The sequence below is a fragment of the Nelumbo nucifera genome, chromosome 1, assembly GCF_055504915.1.
Source record: "Nelumbo nucifera cultivar China Antique chromosome 1, China Antique-T2T, whole genome shotgun sequence".
Classification (NCBI taxonomy): domain Eukaryota; kingdom Viridiplantae; phylum Streptophyta; class Magnoliopsida; order Proteales; family Nelumbonaceae; genus Nelumbo; species Nelumbo nucifera.
In genome coordinates, this window is record NC_142649.1 from 176858390 (window position 1) to 176872094 (window position 13705).

At 36.4% G+C, this 13705-nt stretch overlaps 1 protein-coding gene across 1 annotated transcript; it reads left to right on the plus strand.

Annotated features, from left to right (window-relative positions):
* The first annotated feature begins 2276 nt into the window (after window positions 1-2276).
* Window positions 2277-12522, plus strand: LOC104587243 (NADH:ubiquinone oxidoreductase, 17.2kDa subunit). Its single transcript, XM_010244775.3, has 5 exons — window positions 2277-2407; window positions 3328-3354; window positions 11447-11535; window positions 11974-12083; window positions 12160-12522. Exons 1-5 carry the CDS (start codon window positions 2319-2321, stop codon window positions 12313-12315), a joined length of 471 nt encoding a protein of 156 aa, XP_010243077.2. The 5' UTR covers window positions 2277-2318; the 3' UTR covers window positions 12316-12522.
* Window positions 12523-13705: the final 1183 nt, after the last annotated feature.

Below are 13705 nucleotides of genomic sequence, written 5' to 3' on the forward strand. Positions count from 1 at the left end.
CAAAACTCATGATGTCATAGTTGAATAATAAATATTAAAAAATATATAGAACACAAAAAAAGAAAAAAGTATAGGATTTTGTGGAAAGCATTTGGAATATCTTTAATGTTATATAATCATCATATTAAAAAATAGTTGTTAAAATAAAAATTATGTTTATTTATGACATAAATGGAATAATAATAATAATAATAATAATAATAATAATAATAACAACAACAACAACAATAATAATAATAATAATAATAATAATAATAATAATAATAATAATAATAATAATAATAATTGTTATTGTAATTTAAATATTCCACATGCGCATTTACTATAAATATTTAAGTTTATTTTTAATAATATTATTGTGTTTGTTAATTTTTAGTTTCTATCTTAAGTATGATATATCTAAAGTTCAAGTAATTAATATGAAGAAAAATTTCTCACGTTCAACACATGTTCTTAAATACTAGCATACTTAAAACTTGTATTGCATCTCTTAAATAAAGTTGACTTATATGTCTTGTCTTTAGGTGGAGGTGGTGTTGTACAACATACTCCGAACACAAAATCAATTGCTATTATAGAGCAAATACCGGATATGCTCCTCCCACATGACGCCTCACATTGACCTCATAGACACATCCCACTGTGCATTGGGAACATCTCCCATACTTATGTGTTACTAGTGGTGATTTGTGTGATGCACGGGATGTTGTATTTATAATTTTTTACGTGTAGAGTAGTAGAAAAAGATTTATTTTTTCCCCTTTTAGTTATTGATCTTCAAACTTTCATTTTTATATAATTTATATATTATGAGAAGCGTATAAACCAAGTGATAGCGGTTCAATTAATACCTTATCTAATTAGTTGTAGTAGAGACTTTTGGGTTGGGGCAATTGGTTAGCATGAGATTAATAACAAAGTTAAAAAAAAAGTCAAAATTAAACTGATGAAGATAACCAAAAACTCACATTTAGTTATTCTTACTACATTTTATTATTGAACAAGAACATTCCATTAAACAAATCTACATTAAATTAAAATAATAAAAACAAATGAAAAAACTTGAACCCAAGGAAAGCAGCAAAATAGAGGAAAAAAACGGATAACTCAAAGAAAGGAGATATGATTTGTTTAGATTGGTTCACCCTATGCACTAGTGGGCAAATTTGAGTTTTTAGACATTAATTTGGGCCAAAGCAAAAGCTCATTAGATTCATTCTTATTCTAACCCAACCCATATAATTTACACCATACTTTATTAGAGAGAGAGAGTTGAAAGGGATTAAGGGACATTTAAGAGGAAATGCTACAAACATTGAATGAGAGAGAGAGAGAGAGAAAGAGTAAATATGGATTTTATTAGAGACGGTAATGACCCATGAGGTTTTTAATGATTAAATATAAAAATAAATGTGTACATGTGTGAGAAAGGAGAAGATGAAGTACATGTGAGCTCTATGGTAAGAGGGAGACCACATCTCCGCCCTAGAACGTCCCACCCCACAATGCCCCACAGCATATCCCCGCCATGTATTAGGAACATATCTCGATGATGTACTAGAACTGATGATGTCATCATCGAGAGATGCTCTCAATATACAGCAGGGATGTGTTGTGGGGCGGAGATGTGAACTCGGTGAGAGGACCCTCACCTCCCTTCTTTCCTTTTTATATTATGTTATATATATTATTTATGGGAGATGTTCCAAATTCACGGTGGGATGTGCATGTGAGATCGTTGTGAGGTGCCCTCTGTAAGGAGCAGATCCCAATTCTATAAAGCATGATTGGATTTTGAATTTAAAACAAAAACAATTACCACATCAAGCAAAAACAAAATCAATTATATTGTTGAGCACTCCCTAAAATTTCATGGTTTCAACTTTCAAGTTTTATATAAGTAATTTCCAATTAATTCATCCATAAAATATAATATTCATTTCCGGTTCATCCTTTTATTAAACCAACACAAATCTGATTTGAATCCGATATAAATCAAAGGGATAAGATCATAAGATTCAATTTAAATTCGATATAACATCATTTTGCGATATGGCAGTTTTTTTAATAACAAAACCAAACATGTCTTTGAACACCCTCTAAACCGTCCTGCCTGGGCCAGTGGGCCTTACTGTAACTGAGATCGCATACTTGCTATGCTTTGACCGGCCCAGCCAATTGCCATTCCAACCAGCCACTAGGCCCACGACAAGTTGACGCACGCGAGAAGTAGGACCAAGCAGGTGGTGAGCCGTGAGCAATTGAGCATAAAAGCAGAGAAGGAATCGCACGGACGAGAGAGGAAGCGAGAGTCAGCGATGGCGTCGTTGGTGAAGAGCGTCTTCACAGCGATCAGAGAAAAAGGCATCGGCGGCATTGTCAGGGAGCTCAGAGAAGGAGGATATTCGTCGGTTCCTTCTTCTTCTTCTTCTTCTTCTTCTTCTTCTTCTTCTTCTTCTTCTTCTTCTTTCTTGTTATAATTTATCTCTTGAAGAAACAAAACAGACATTTACCCAACTTTCTCAGGGTTAATTGAAAAAGGAATCAATTTCATGAAGAAGTCTTCTGCTCTAATACAACATTTATTTGATTTTATTGCTTTGATTAAGTGATGCTTCTTGTGCTTGCGGATGCCCATTTATTAGAAAATATTTGATAGGATTTATCTGCAAATTAGGTTTGCGCGAGTTTTCTGTTCCCAAAAATTTATTTTTAGTTCCTCTTATTTTTGCTAGAAATGAACCTTTCGTTCTTAATTATCATTTTTTCATGTTATAAGGAAGAGGAGGAATTAAACGTTATGCAGATTTAGTAATCGATGGTCGGATATCGGATCGTGTCTAGACAAATATATGCAAGACAAAAGCTGTGGAAAAGTAGAAGCTATAGAGTTAGGGATTTTGATATTGTGAATAAACATCTTCTTTCAGAATGAAAAAAGGATATTCCGCAAGGCCACCTTAAATTAGATCCAGACGTTGAAAATGTTGTTAAAATCCTGCAACCGAAAGGATTGAACAAATCTTTAACAATATCTGGAAATAAGATCATCCTACTCTTTTAGTTTGATCGAAGACTCTTATTATTGTATTATTGTCACTCATGATCCTCTCGCTTTGGTGTCTTTATATGTACTGGAGGTTATTTGGAAAAACTATAGTACATAGTTTGAATTGCACAATATTTGCCCATAGTCTTATTTGTTACAGGACATTTGTGAGTTGAAAATTAATTATTTCGCCTTTCATTTTTATTCCAGTTACGTATCTCAGTTCCTGCTTTTGTTATTTTTTTTGCTGATATAATTTTTTTATTGAACTTTAACAGGAAATGCCTTTTGGATGGAAACCTACTGTAAGTAAAATTTCTTTCCTCAAATTATGGCTGCTCGGTTAAGGAATATCTCTCTATGCAATGACTCTGTTTTGCATATCAAAAGACTGATAGTATTATGATGATGTATATGCAGCTTTTTCATCCTTCTCTTTTGGGTTAGATTATGAATAAGGATGCAAGAGTTATCTTGTTTTCTTTCTTAATGCTGACTGTGCTTCCTCCTGGTTTGATATTTTCTTAAGGCTAACTTTTATATGCGATGTGGCCGTTGAATCAGATGCACATATTCTCTCTGTCCTTTTCCCTCTAAGCTTTTTTCTTTTTCATGAACTATATTTTAAAATCCACGTTCATGGGCATGAGAGCAGGAGAGACATGTGAATCTATGGTTCCACATTATAAGTTACTACATGCTAGAACAGGACTTACTGATGTTAAAGCATTTGTTGACAGAGAAAATAAATGGTGCCTGCCTTACACACCAATAAACATTTTTCTGCCCTTGTTATATGTGAAAAACCTTTCTGTTTCTGACTATATGAAAATTCAAATATTGATAAAAAAATATGAAAATTCAGATGCCGAGACACTTTTTTTGTTGGAAATGGTAACTTCATTAGTACAAAATTAAAGTACAACTGTCCACTCCTAAAATAGGGTGTTGAGCTCCAAGTGATCTTCGTCACAGAACTGCCAAGAACAAACTCTCCCTCACAGTCTCTTGTTGAGCCAATGTATCAACCTAACCATTAGCTGACCTTCTTGTTCATTTGAAGCAAACACCCATCTCCCTTGTTATATTGAGGATTTCCCTTATGGGCTGTCTATAAATCCAGGCCCCCCACTTGCCTGATTCTGAGCAATCAATTAACAATTTAGAGTCTCCCTCTATCTCAACTGGGTGTAACCCCAATTGTTTGGCATATCTTACACCTTGAAGCAAAGCCATCACCTCCGCTCTCAATGAGTCCCCCACTCCTATTGACCCGGAAACATAGCCAACAATTCTGCCATCTCCATCTTTGAGTACTCCCTCTATACCTGAAGGGCTTGGGTTACCTCTAGAGCTCCCATCAAAGTTCATTTCCATTCTTTGTTGTGTTGGTGGGGACCATAATTCCTGCACAATAGGTTTTATGGAAGTTATATGTCCTTGGTTGAGAAGTCTTTAAACAAATCAAATTTTTTCAATCATAATGGTTATTCTTTCTACAATTTCCTCATTGGATTTCTCCACTCCTTTAAAGATCCTATTGTTTCTTTCTTCCTAGACTGACCAAAGGATAGCTGCTCTTGTGGTTTTCCACATTAATCTTTCACGCCTCTTCGGTTGCTTGAAAAGGCTTGGGTCAAATAGGCTTACCATGTCCAGGGGAGGTGTCCACCTGCAACTAAAGATAGAAGAGAACTAGGACCAAATAAAGTACACAAAAGGACAGGGGATTAATAGGTGTTTGATCGTCTCACCAAAACTCAAGCAAAGGCTACAAACATGGTGTGAAAGACAAAAGTTTGACCTTTTTCTTTGCAACACATCTAGAATATTGATTTTTTGGAGAACCATCTCCCAACAAAAAGCTCGAATTTTTGGAGGTAAAGGGTGGCACCAAACCTCCTTTGAGGGAAAGTTCCTTGTAGGATTAGCTGACTGAAGGAGGACATCAAAGAAGAGCAACAAGTGAACACACCAGATGGATAAGGTTTCCAAATTCTATTGTCCAAACAAGATTGATCCAAATTCACCGAGTCTTGTGAATTATCATGAAAAACTGAAGGGATCACTCTTCTTTTATTTTTTGAAAGTGAATAAATAGTAGGGAACCTATCACTAAGGGGAGTCTATCCAACCCAAGCATTTTTCCAAAACAACACTTTATTTCTTGCACAGGCATCAAAGTTGAAGTAAGGTAAGATGAAAGGTAATGTACCATGAATAGCTTTCTAGGGAAAGCATCAAGAAGCCCTAGGGTCAACTCTCGCATCCCAACCATTGCCTGCCAATCCATGAATGCTAACAATCAGATCTATGCCAAAGTCTATCTTGCTCCAACGACAATCTTGATAACCATTTCCCCAACAATGTTGTGTTTCTTAGTCCGATGTTTCCTATTCTTAGACCTCTTCCATCTCTACTTCTAGAAATTAGAAACCACCTCCCACTTCACTAGGTGGTCTTTTTCGGTGTCTCTTGGTTCTCAAAGGAAGTCCCTCATAATATTCTCTTGTTGGGTTTCCACTTTCACTGGTATCCAAAAGGTAGATAGGAAATATACGGGTAAGTTACCCAATGTTAACTTAATTAGGGTTATACTACCTCCTAGGGAAATGTAGTTTCTCTTTCAATTCGCCAGTCGCTTTGTAAATCTCTTAATTACTAGATACCAAAAGCTATCAATATTTGGATTTCCTCACAAACTGTAATCCTAATTCCTAAATATTGTAATGGCCATTCCCCTACTTCACACCCCAACTAGCTAGCAAATCCACTTCACTCCCTAAATTTACTCTTGCCAGTTGCCACACAGCTCTTGCCCCAATTTACTTTAAGGTTGGTTATCTTCTCAAATTTATGTACTATCCTTTTTAGGTTCATAAGTTCTGCTTTCCCCTCACAAAACAAAATAATATCATTTGCAAACTGTATATGTGTAACCACCACTTCCACCCTTCCAACTCTCCAGCCTCTAGTCATATTATTAGCATTTTCCCTAACAATCAATTCATTTAGAACATTGGCTACCAAGGTAAAAAGGAAGGGGGACAGAGGATCTCCTTGACTAAGGCCCCTTTTAGTAGTAAAGAAATCTTTTGCTACTCCATTTACCAAAACTAAGAAATGACATGAAGAAATGCAACCCTTCACCCATTTACACCATCTTGCTCCAAAACCCCTATGCTGAAGATTGTCCATTAGAGGGTACTCCTTTTATGATCTTTGGAAAAGTTGGGCAGAGGTGGCCTCCACAGCCCCCAAAAAGAATAGACTATTGGTAGATTGGAGACCTCCTACAAAGGGTGTGGTAAAGGTGTAAAGCTGAACTTTGACGGTAGCAGTCAAGGTAATCCAAGACCTTCGGATATAGGAGGGATCTTAAGAGATAAGGGTAGTAATATTCTATCTCTATTTTCAGGACCTGCGGGTATTGGTGATTCTACAAGGGCTGAGAACTGGCTGTGGTACAAGGAATACAGTTTGCTAACCAACTAGGAGTGGAAAATCTGATAGTTGAGGGAGACTCTAAGGTGGTAGTGGGCTGGATGTTGAATCCTGAAATAGTTTTCTGGGGCTACATGGATCTTCTTAAGTTAATTGGGCTCACAAGGAATGTGTTAGTTAGTTTTCAGTGGGTTAGCAGATCAGCAAATGCAATGGTTGATTCTTTGGCCAAACAAGGGATCTCAAGGGTTGAATTATTTTGTGCTACCTTATGATTGTATTTTGTTAAGAGTTTGGTTATGCTCTCGCCTCTAAGGGGAGGTAACATCTTGCACCATCATTATTCATTTATCCAAAAAAAAAAAAGAATGTCCATCAGAAAATCCTATTCTACCATGTCATAAGTCTTTTCTAAGTCCAACTTACAAACCAGTCTCTTATGCTTCTTCCTTCTTCTAAACTCTACACATTCATTGGCAATTGGAATTTGATCCATTATTTGTTCTCTAAAAACAAAGGCCCCTTGATTTGGAGAAATCATCGAAGGAAGGATGTTTTTTAATCTTAGGGCCAGCAGCTTAGAAATGATTTTGTACACACTTCCTATCAGACTTATAGGCCTAAAGTCCTTCGGCTGGATTGCATCCACTTTCTTTGGTATCAAAGCAATGAAAGTTGCATTTGCACCTGAATTAAATTTTCACCTCTCATAGAATTCATCAAAAGCCTCCATAAGATCATCCTCGATTATCTCCTAGCAGTTTTGATAGAATGCCATTGTAAAACCTGGGGCTTTAGATTTCTCCATTGAGAAGACTGCATTTTTCACTTTCTGAACCTCAAACTTCTTTTCCAAGGATTCCATCAAATCTCTATTTCCAGCTCTCCATTCCAGGCCCTCTAAGTCTTCTCTTGAGCTCCTCAGGCACTCATAGAGTGTCTTGAAATGATTGACAAAGGCTTGAGCTATGTCTTCATCTCTTGTCAATACTTGCCTATTCCATTCCAATTTCAGCACTGAGTTATTCCTCTTTCTTCCATTTGCCAACATGTGGAGCAAACTGATATTGCCATCCCCTTCCCTGAGCCATTGACATCTAGATGCTGAGGCACTTTTTGACATAGAAAAGGAATTGCTTCAAATAATTAAATAAGTAATATAATTTTTTCCATGTATTCTTTTGATTAAAATATATAACTCCTATCCATGTATTCTTTTTGATCATGAAACACAAAAATAAGATCAGCAACAAGAAAGTAAATTGGTAAACTACCGGTTTTTTGAAAATAAGGAAAAACCAAGTCCAAGCCTGGCTTAAGTGGTAGGCTCCCCTGAACATCATATACAATCAATATGTCTAGTCGGGCATTCTGATGCCCTACTCCCAGTACAACACTTCTCTGCTTATGCCTTTTCCTGCAAGGCTGTCAGTATCAAGTTAGCAGATCCCAAATTCCAATCAAACAAGGAGATTAAAGTGGAATTCAAGGACTACTGGGCCACCTATTATTCTCCTAGTTACAATTTTAAACCTCTAATTACAAGTTCCCCTCAATCCCCACAAAAATAGAAAACCTGAGACCCTGAGGAAGAGAATAATTCAGAATATCAGACTTGAATAAATCCTATTAACTTGCATTTATGTTGACTTCTTAAAGCTATCCTTTAGTCCTTCCATTGTTCCAGATGATATTAACAATGCCATTATAGTAACCTTCATGATAATATTGTTTATATCCATTTTATTGTGGATGAAGAAGGGGAGTTAGCAAGGGTCCAAGGAAATAAGCTGGGGTGCAAATGGAAATGGTAAAGTTCTGTGCTACAAGTATTATTGATGGATCATGTTGGTATGCCATGGAATGATTTACCTGCACATCAGTGTCGTGTTTCATAGCTCATATTGGCAACCTTTTATTCCTGGGAAAAGCATGTACTTACATAAACCATCTTGATTGATGAGGCTATTAACTTCTAAACTCCATAATCTCAGAAGGATATTGGAAATGAGTATTTGTTGTATAATTTCCAGAATTTGTAAAATTAAAATATGTTGTAATTTGTTGTTCTATGTTGGTTCTTCCAACATTATTATTTGTCAAGTTTCCTATCCAGCTGTCGTTCAACATAAACACAAGATACATGTACAGAGTCACAAGATATGCATAAAGATGCGGATGGGAAAGAGCTGAAGTCTTAAAGTGAGAGAGGAAGAGAACATGTAGAATCTGATTAAGAGATGGGATATAAAACTAGAAAAATGAGGCCACAGGCCTGCATCAACCATTAAAGGTTAAGCAGATAAATGATCTTGAAAAGGAGCATTGGGGCTTTGTGCAAATTGGAATAGGCATAAGTAAGACTCCATAATCAACATAAATGGCTAGATGTCCAAACTAGGGTATGAAGTGTAAGGGGGCATGACTATGGCAATGCTCCAGCATTAACCTTTTATTTGGATTGAAGATCAAGGCCGTGCATGGTTCATTTAGACAATTTTCTAGAGATAATGAAGTCAATTTTAAAATGTATTAAAGGAGGTACCTATTGAAGTTCGAGGTTTCTTTTGTGAACTCAAACCTCATTCTGTTGTTGACTGGATGATGTCTCTCAGGGATTAGAATTGGATAGAGAAGTCAGATATAAGGAGAGTGATGAAGTTGAAGCTTAAAGGCTCCAGATATGGTAGCACGGTTTTGAATATAGGTTTGTTTCCTTAGTTAACCTCCTACGAGAGATCAGATTTATAAAAGGAGTAAGATGTATCGTGTATGTGATTTGTGGATTGGTTCAAGGATATAAAGCCTTTGTTGATCAATAATCAACTTCAATGTGAAGCACTGAAGCTTTCCACCTATTAGACATTAAATAACATGTGCATGACACTTTTCGTCCATTTATTAGACATTGAATAATCTAAGTGAGAGTATTCCTGGATAAGAGCATTCATGTAACTCATTGATTACATTCAAGAGGTCCTTTTTTATCCCCCTGCCTCACTAGGATGATACCTAAACAAGCAATTTCTTTTTTTGTTTCAATGAATCCTTGCAACTTTCACTACTTTGTGAGATAAGCATGGCATAAGCTTTGAACTCTTTGTCTTTTGTACCCTCTTTAAGTGTAGGGATTAGCACCTGTGTGGCATTTGTATTCATAAAGCACCTTTTGGTGTTATAAGCCTTTAATATTTGGAAAAGCCTCTATAATTTGCCCCCTCTGCACTGCTTTTCTTCCTATTTCCTGATTCTATTATACCATTTTGTTTTACCAGTTTTGAGACTTCTTTTTAACTTTGTTTGGCAGAACATGAATTTCAAAATTCAAAGGAAGTTAATACCCTTTGGTTTTTCCAAAGACCTAAAGCTCCCAAGCCCTAAACCTTTCCTCCACTTCTTGCCTCTTGGTTTCCCTCTTACTCTGGGTCTTCTTCACCTTGTCAATACAATATCCGTGTCACTGATTAATAGAGGATTGCTGCTTGTCAGTCATACAAAAAGGTTGGTCTTTCATTTGGGATTCTGGGGTATGTCATAATCAATTGGTTACCCTCTGCTCCTGCCATAACAAGAAGATTCAAGAAGGGGAGTCCATTCATTGACACCGAATCACCGAAGATGCAAGGACGAACTGAAGAAAAGAAGTTCTTGATAGATCTGATTTTTGCTTTCCAATGCATAATCTCTTTGAAATTTCAGACATGCCTAACCTCTTCTGTTTTTTTCTCTCTGACTTTATCTCTTTATTATTATTATTATTATATTTATTGTTGTTATTATTATTATTATCTGAATGTTTGCTGAATCAAATTCGAATATAACCCATTTGCATCCCTATGGCCAACAGCCTTAAAATTTTAGTAAATATTGAACCCAGACAAACCCAAGTTGCACTCCCATGGAAAAATTTGTAGGTCGAAGGGGACTCAAAACTGGTGATAGCATGGACTAACACCAGGAGTAATGCTCCTTGGATTTATAGACATTCCTTAAGGGAGATTGAAAGTCTATCAAGGGAACTTAATATTTCTTTCACTTGAGTCAGGAGGATGGCAAATGGGATGGCTATTCATTAGCCAAACAGGGAGTTTACAGGCAGCAGCTTTTTTGGGCTTGATTGTAATACTATGTGGTGCATTGTCTGTTTTATATTTTTCTGTATTTCTGTAATTGGCTTCTCATAATTGAATAAAATTCTTCTTTGCTGATAAAAAAAATCCAATAACAATCCACACTTGAGGAGAATATAGGTCGGCTTTTAAGGTGCAAATCTAAGGGACATTCAAGGGTTACGAATAGGAGGAAAAGTTGATTTAGGTGGGGCATTAGGGTTGGAAAGATGAGAAGACAAATTACAGGAATGCAATATTTATCATAAAATAACGTAAACAGTATTAGCAATTATAGGCTCCATCTTGGATCTGACCCCATTTCATGGTCTCATGGTATGACCGATTAGCAATTATAGGAGGAAAAGTTGATTTAGGTGGGGCACTAGGGTTGGAAAGATGAGAAGACAAATTACAGGAGTGCAATATTTATCATAAAATAACGTAAACAGTATTAGCAATGATAGGCGGCTCCATCTTAAGATCTGACTCCATTTCATGGTCTCATGGTATGACCGATTGAGAAAGAAATATCCCTTCAACTTTGGACAGAGAAGTTTTAGGGCCACTTCTGGCTAATAAACTGAAAATTGTTCTACCATTTTACATTGTTAATAAATTAATGTACTTGCAATCTCCTGTGTAATAAACTTGTCCCTATACAATTTATTTCTCTCTGCTACTTGAAACACTTTTTAAGAATCTTTTAATACAAAGCTATATGGAAACCATACTGATCTCCGTATTCTATTAGATGGTTTCTTTGGGGTTGTTTCCTCGGCTTCTCTTTAATTCATACCACCCATTTCCTTTTATGGTCCTAATCCACTGTTTTTTTTTTCAGGCAAACTAAGATCCACAATATTGGTGCAAGACTAGTGGGAGTTGATCAATTTGGAAATAAATATTATGAACAACTTGATACTCAATATGGTTAGTAATTCTCTCTTTCATGCATCTTCTTTAACTTACAATGGCAATGTAACTATGTCAGTACTGAAGTGGAGAATTTTGAAAAGAGAACAGAAGGAGCCTTTTTAAAATTGGGGCAGTTTTTGTTGGTCTTATAGACAGTTTTTGGAATGATTTAACTCAATCAAATGCAAGAGTAGTAGAAGCTATTTACATTTACTAATTGAATGCCCACACAAGGCCTTAGAATAACACCTTCCTATTTAATGACCTTGATCATCCTGTCTTAGATTTCAATGCATAACTGTTTGTCCTATAAAATCTCCTTAATGGTAACACCATTGAATGGCGAGCCACCTAATTACTCCTGTACCGTGTGTATATATCTGCTTCTGTACCCATATATCTGGTTATGACTTGGACTGTGCCTTTACTCAATCATCAAGGCATGCTCTGCAGGAAGACACAGATGGGTGGAGTATGGGGACTTAGGTCGCTACAATGCTTCTCAGGTACCATCAAAGTGGCATGGGTGGCTGCATTATATCACTGACCACACGGGAGATGAGGTGAGTTCATGGCCCTGTATGGTTTTAGTTCCATTTTTTGGCAAAGAAAATGTAATTGATGAATTTTATATGGCAGCTTCTGATGCTGAAACCAAAACGGTATGGTGTTCCACACAAGGAGAACTTTTCTGGAGAGGGTGACGAATACATTTACCATTCCAAGGGCCACACCCTCAACCCGGGACAGAGAGACTGGACAAGATACCAGTCATGGCAGCCCACAAAGACCTAAATTTTCTTCTTCAAACAGTTCCTTGAGAACATGGAAGGTTGTTTGGGATCTGCTTCTTTTTTTATGCAACTCTCTTCTTGATATGTTTGAGGACGTTGAATAATATGAAATCCTGAATATTTTCTCAGGAAGAAAATATGATCAAGACAGAGCTTTGCTAGTGACTTCATAACCTTATTAATGATCTTCCTTGTTGTCTGTCTATAATTTTCGTGCCTTAACAAGGAGCGTAGATTTTTTGGTAATCAAAGAACGTAGATAAGTTAAGTGGAAACTTCTTTGGTGCCTAATTGAAGTATAGAACTGCCCCTGCCCCGGATAAGTTTCAATTCGCCCCCTCCCCCACAAAAAAAGAAAAAGGGAAAGAAAATCTTTGATAAATAAACGTATTGGACTGAGCACAGGATGCTTTCGTTAAACGGAAATGGGTGGTGGTCGCTGGTCATTTTCATAATAATCCAGTAGGAAAGATCCCATGCCATGTAATTTTGTAGATGTATGGAGCTAAAATGGCAGGAATGACCTCTCTCATATCTGTATGTTGTGACAGATCTCTTCTCAAAGGCACAAGCTCTATCTGATTTGCTAAATCAATTGGAATGATCCACTCACTACGATGATAAAAAAAAAATGATCCACTCTATTAGCTTTCTTTTCTACTTTGCCTGAAACAGTTATAACACTAACCTGTCTAAACCAATTGGTTAAAGTTGCCCTCACTTCTAGTTATTGCTAAACATTTCTTTTAGGTATAATGCCTTCACTCACTAGCTTTTCTTTTGTGCTATTTGAAATCATCACTATTTCTTTTCTATGGCTTTGTTTGAATCTGTTTCCATTTCACTACATGTTGTAATCACTAATAAAAGGAGGCAGTTATGAGTAAAGATTATTATTTTGGCCTAGAATGTAGAAGAATTTACGAGTTTTCTCTTTCTCCTACATTGCTCGCCTTTAGAAAGATAGATGAACCTGCCTTCTTTTTTAAGAGTTGAAAGTCCTATTTAGCTGTTGAAGAAGACAAGTCACAAGACACTTCACCTAAACATATTTTGTTGAGGGTCAGGACAACAAATAAACTATAAAAATCTGCTATATATTTTAGCAAAAATACTTATAGAAGAATTGATGACCACGAAGGATAAGTATTTAGGTGGACCCATGTTCTTTCATTGTTTTAAAGTTCAAAGTTGGAAGTCTCTTGTCCACAAGGTGCAAAATAAGCTACTTGGCTAGAAAGCAAAAACACTCTCCCAAGCCCGAAGGGTCAATACTCATCAAATCCACTCTTGAGAGCACCCCCATTTACCATATGCAAACCCATTTTCTTATCCAGAAAGACTTATGATTGCACCAATTCCTTTTGGGGAAATTTTTGGTGGGGTGATCG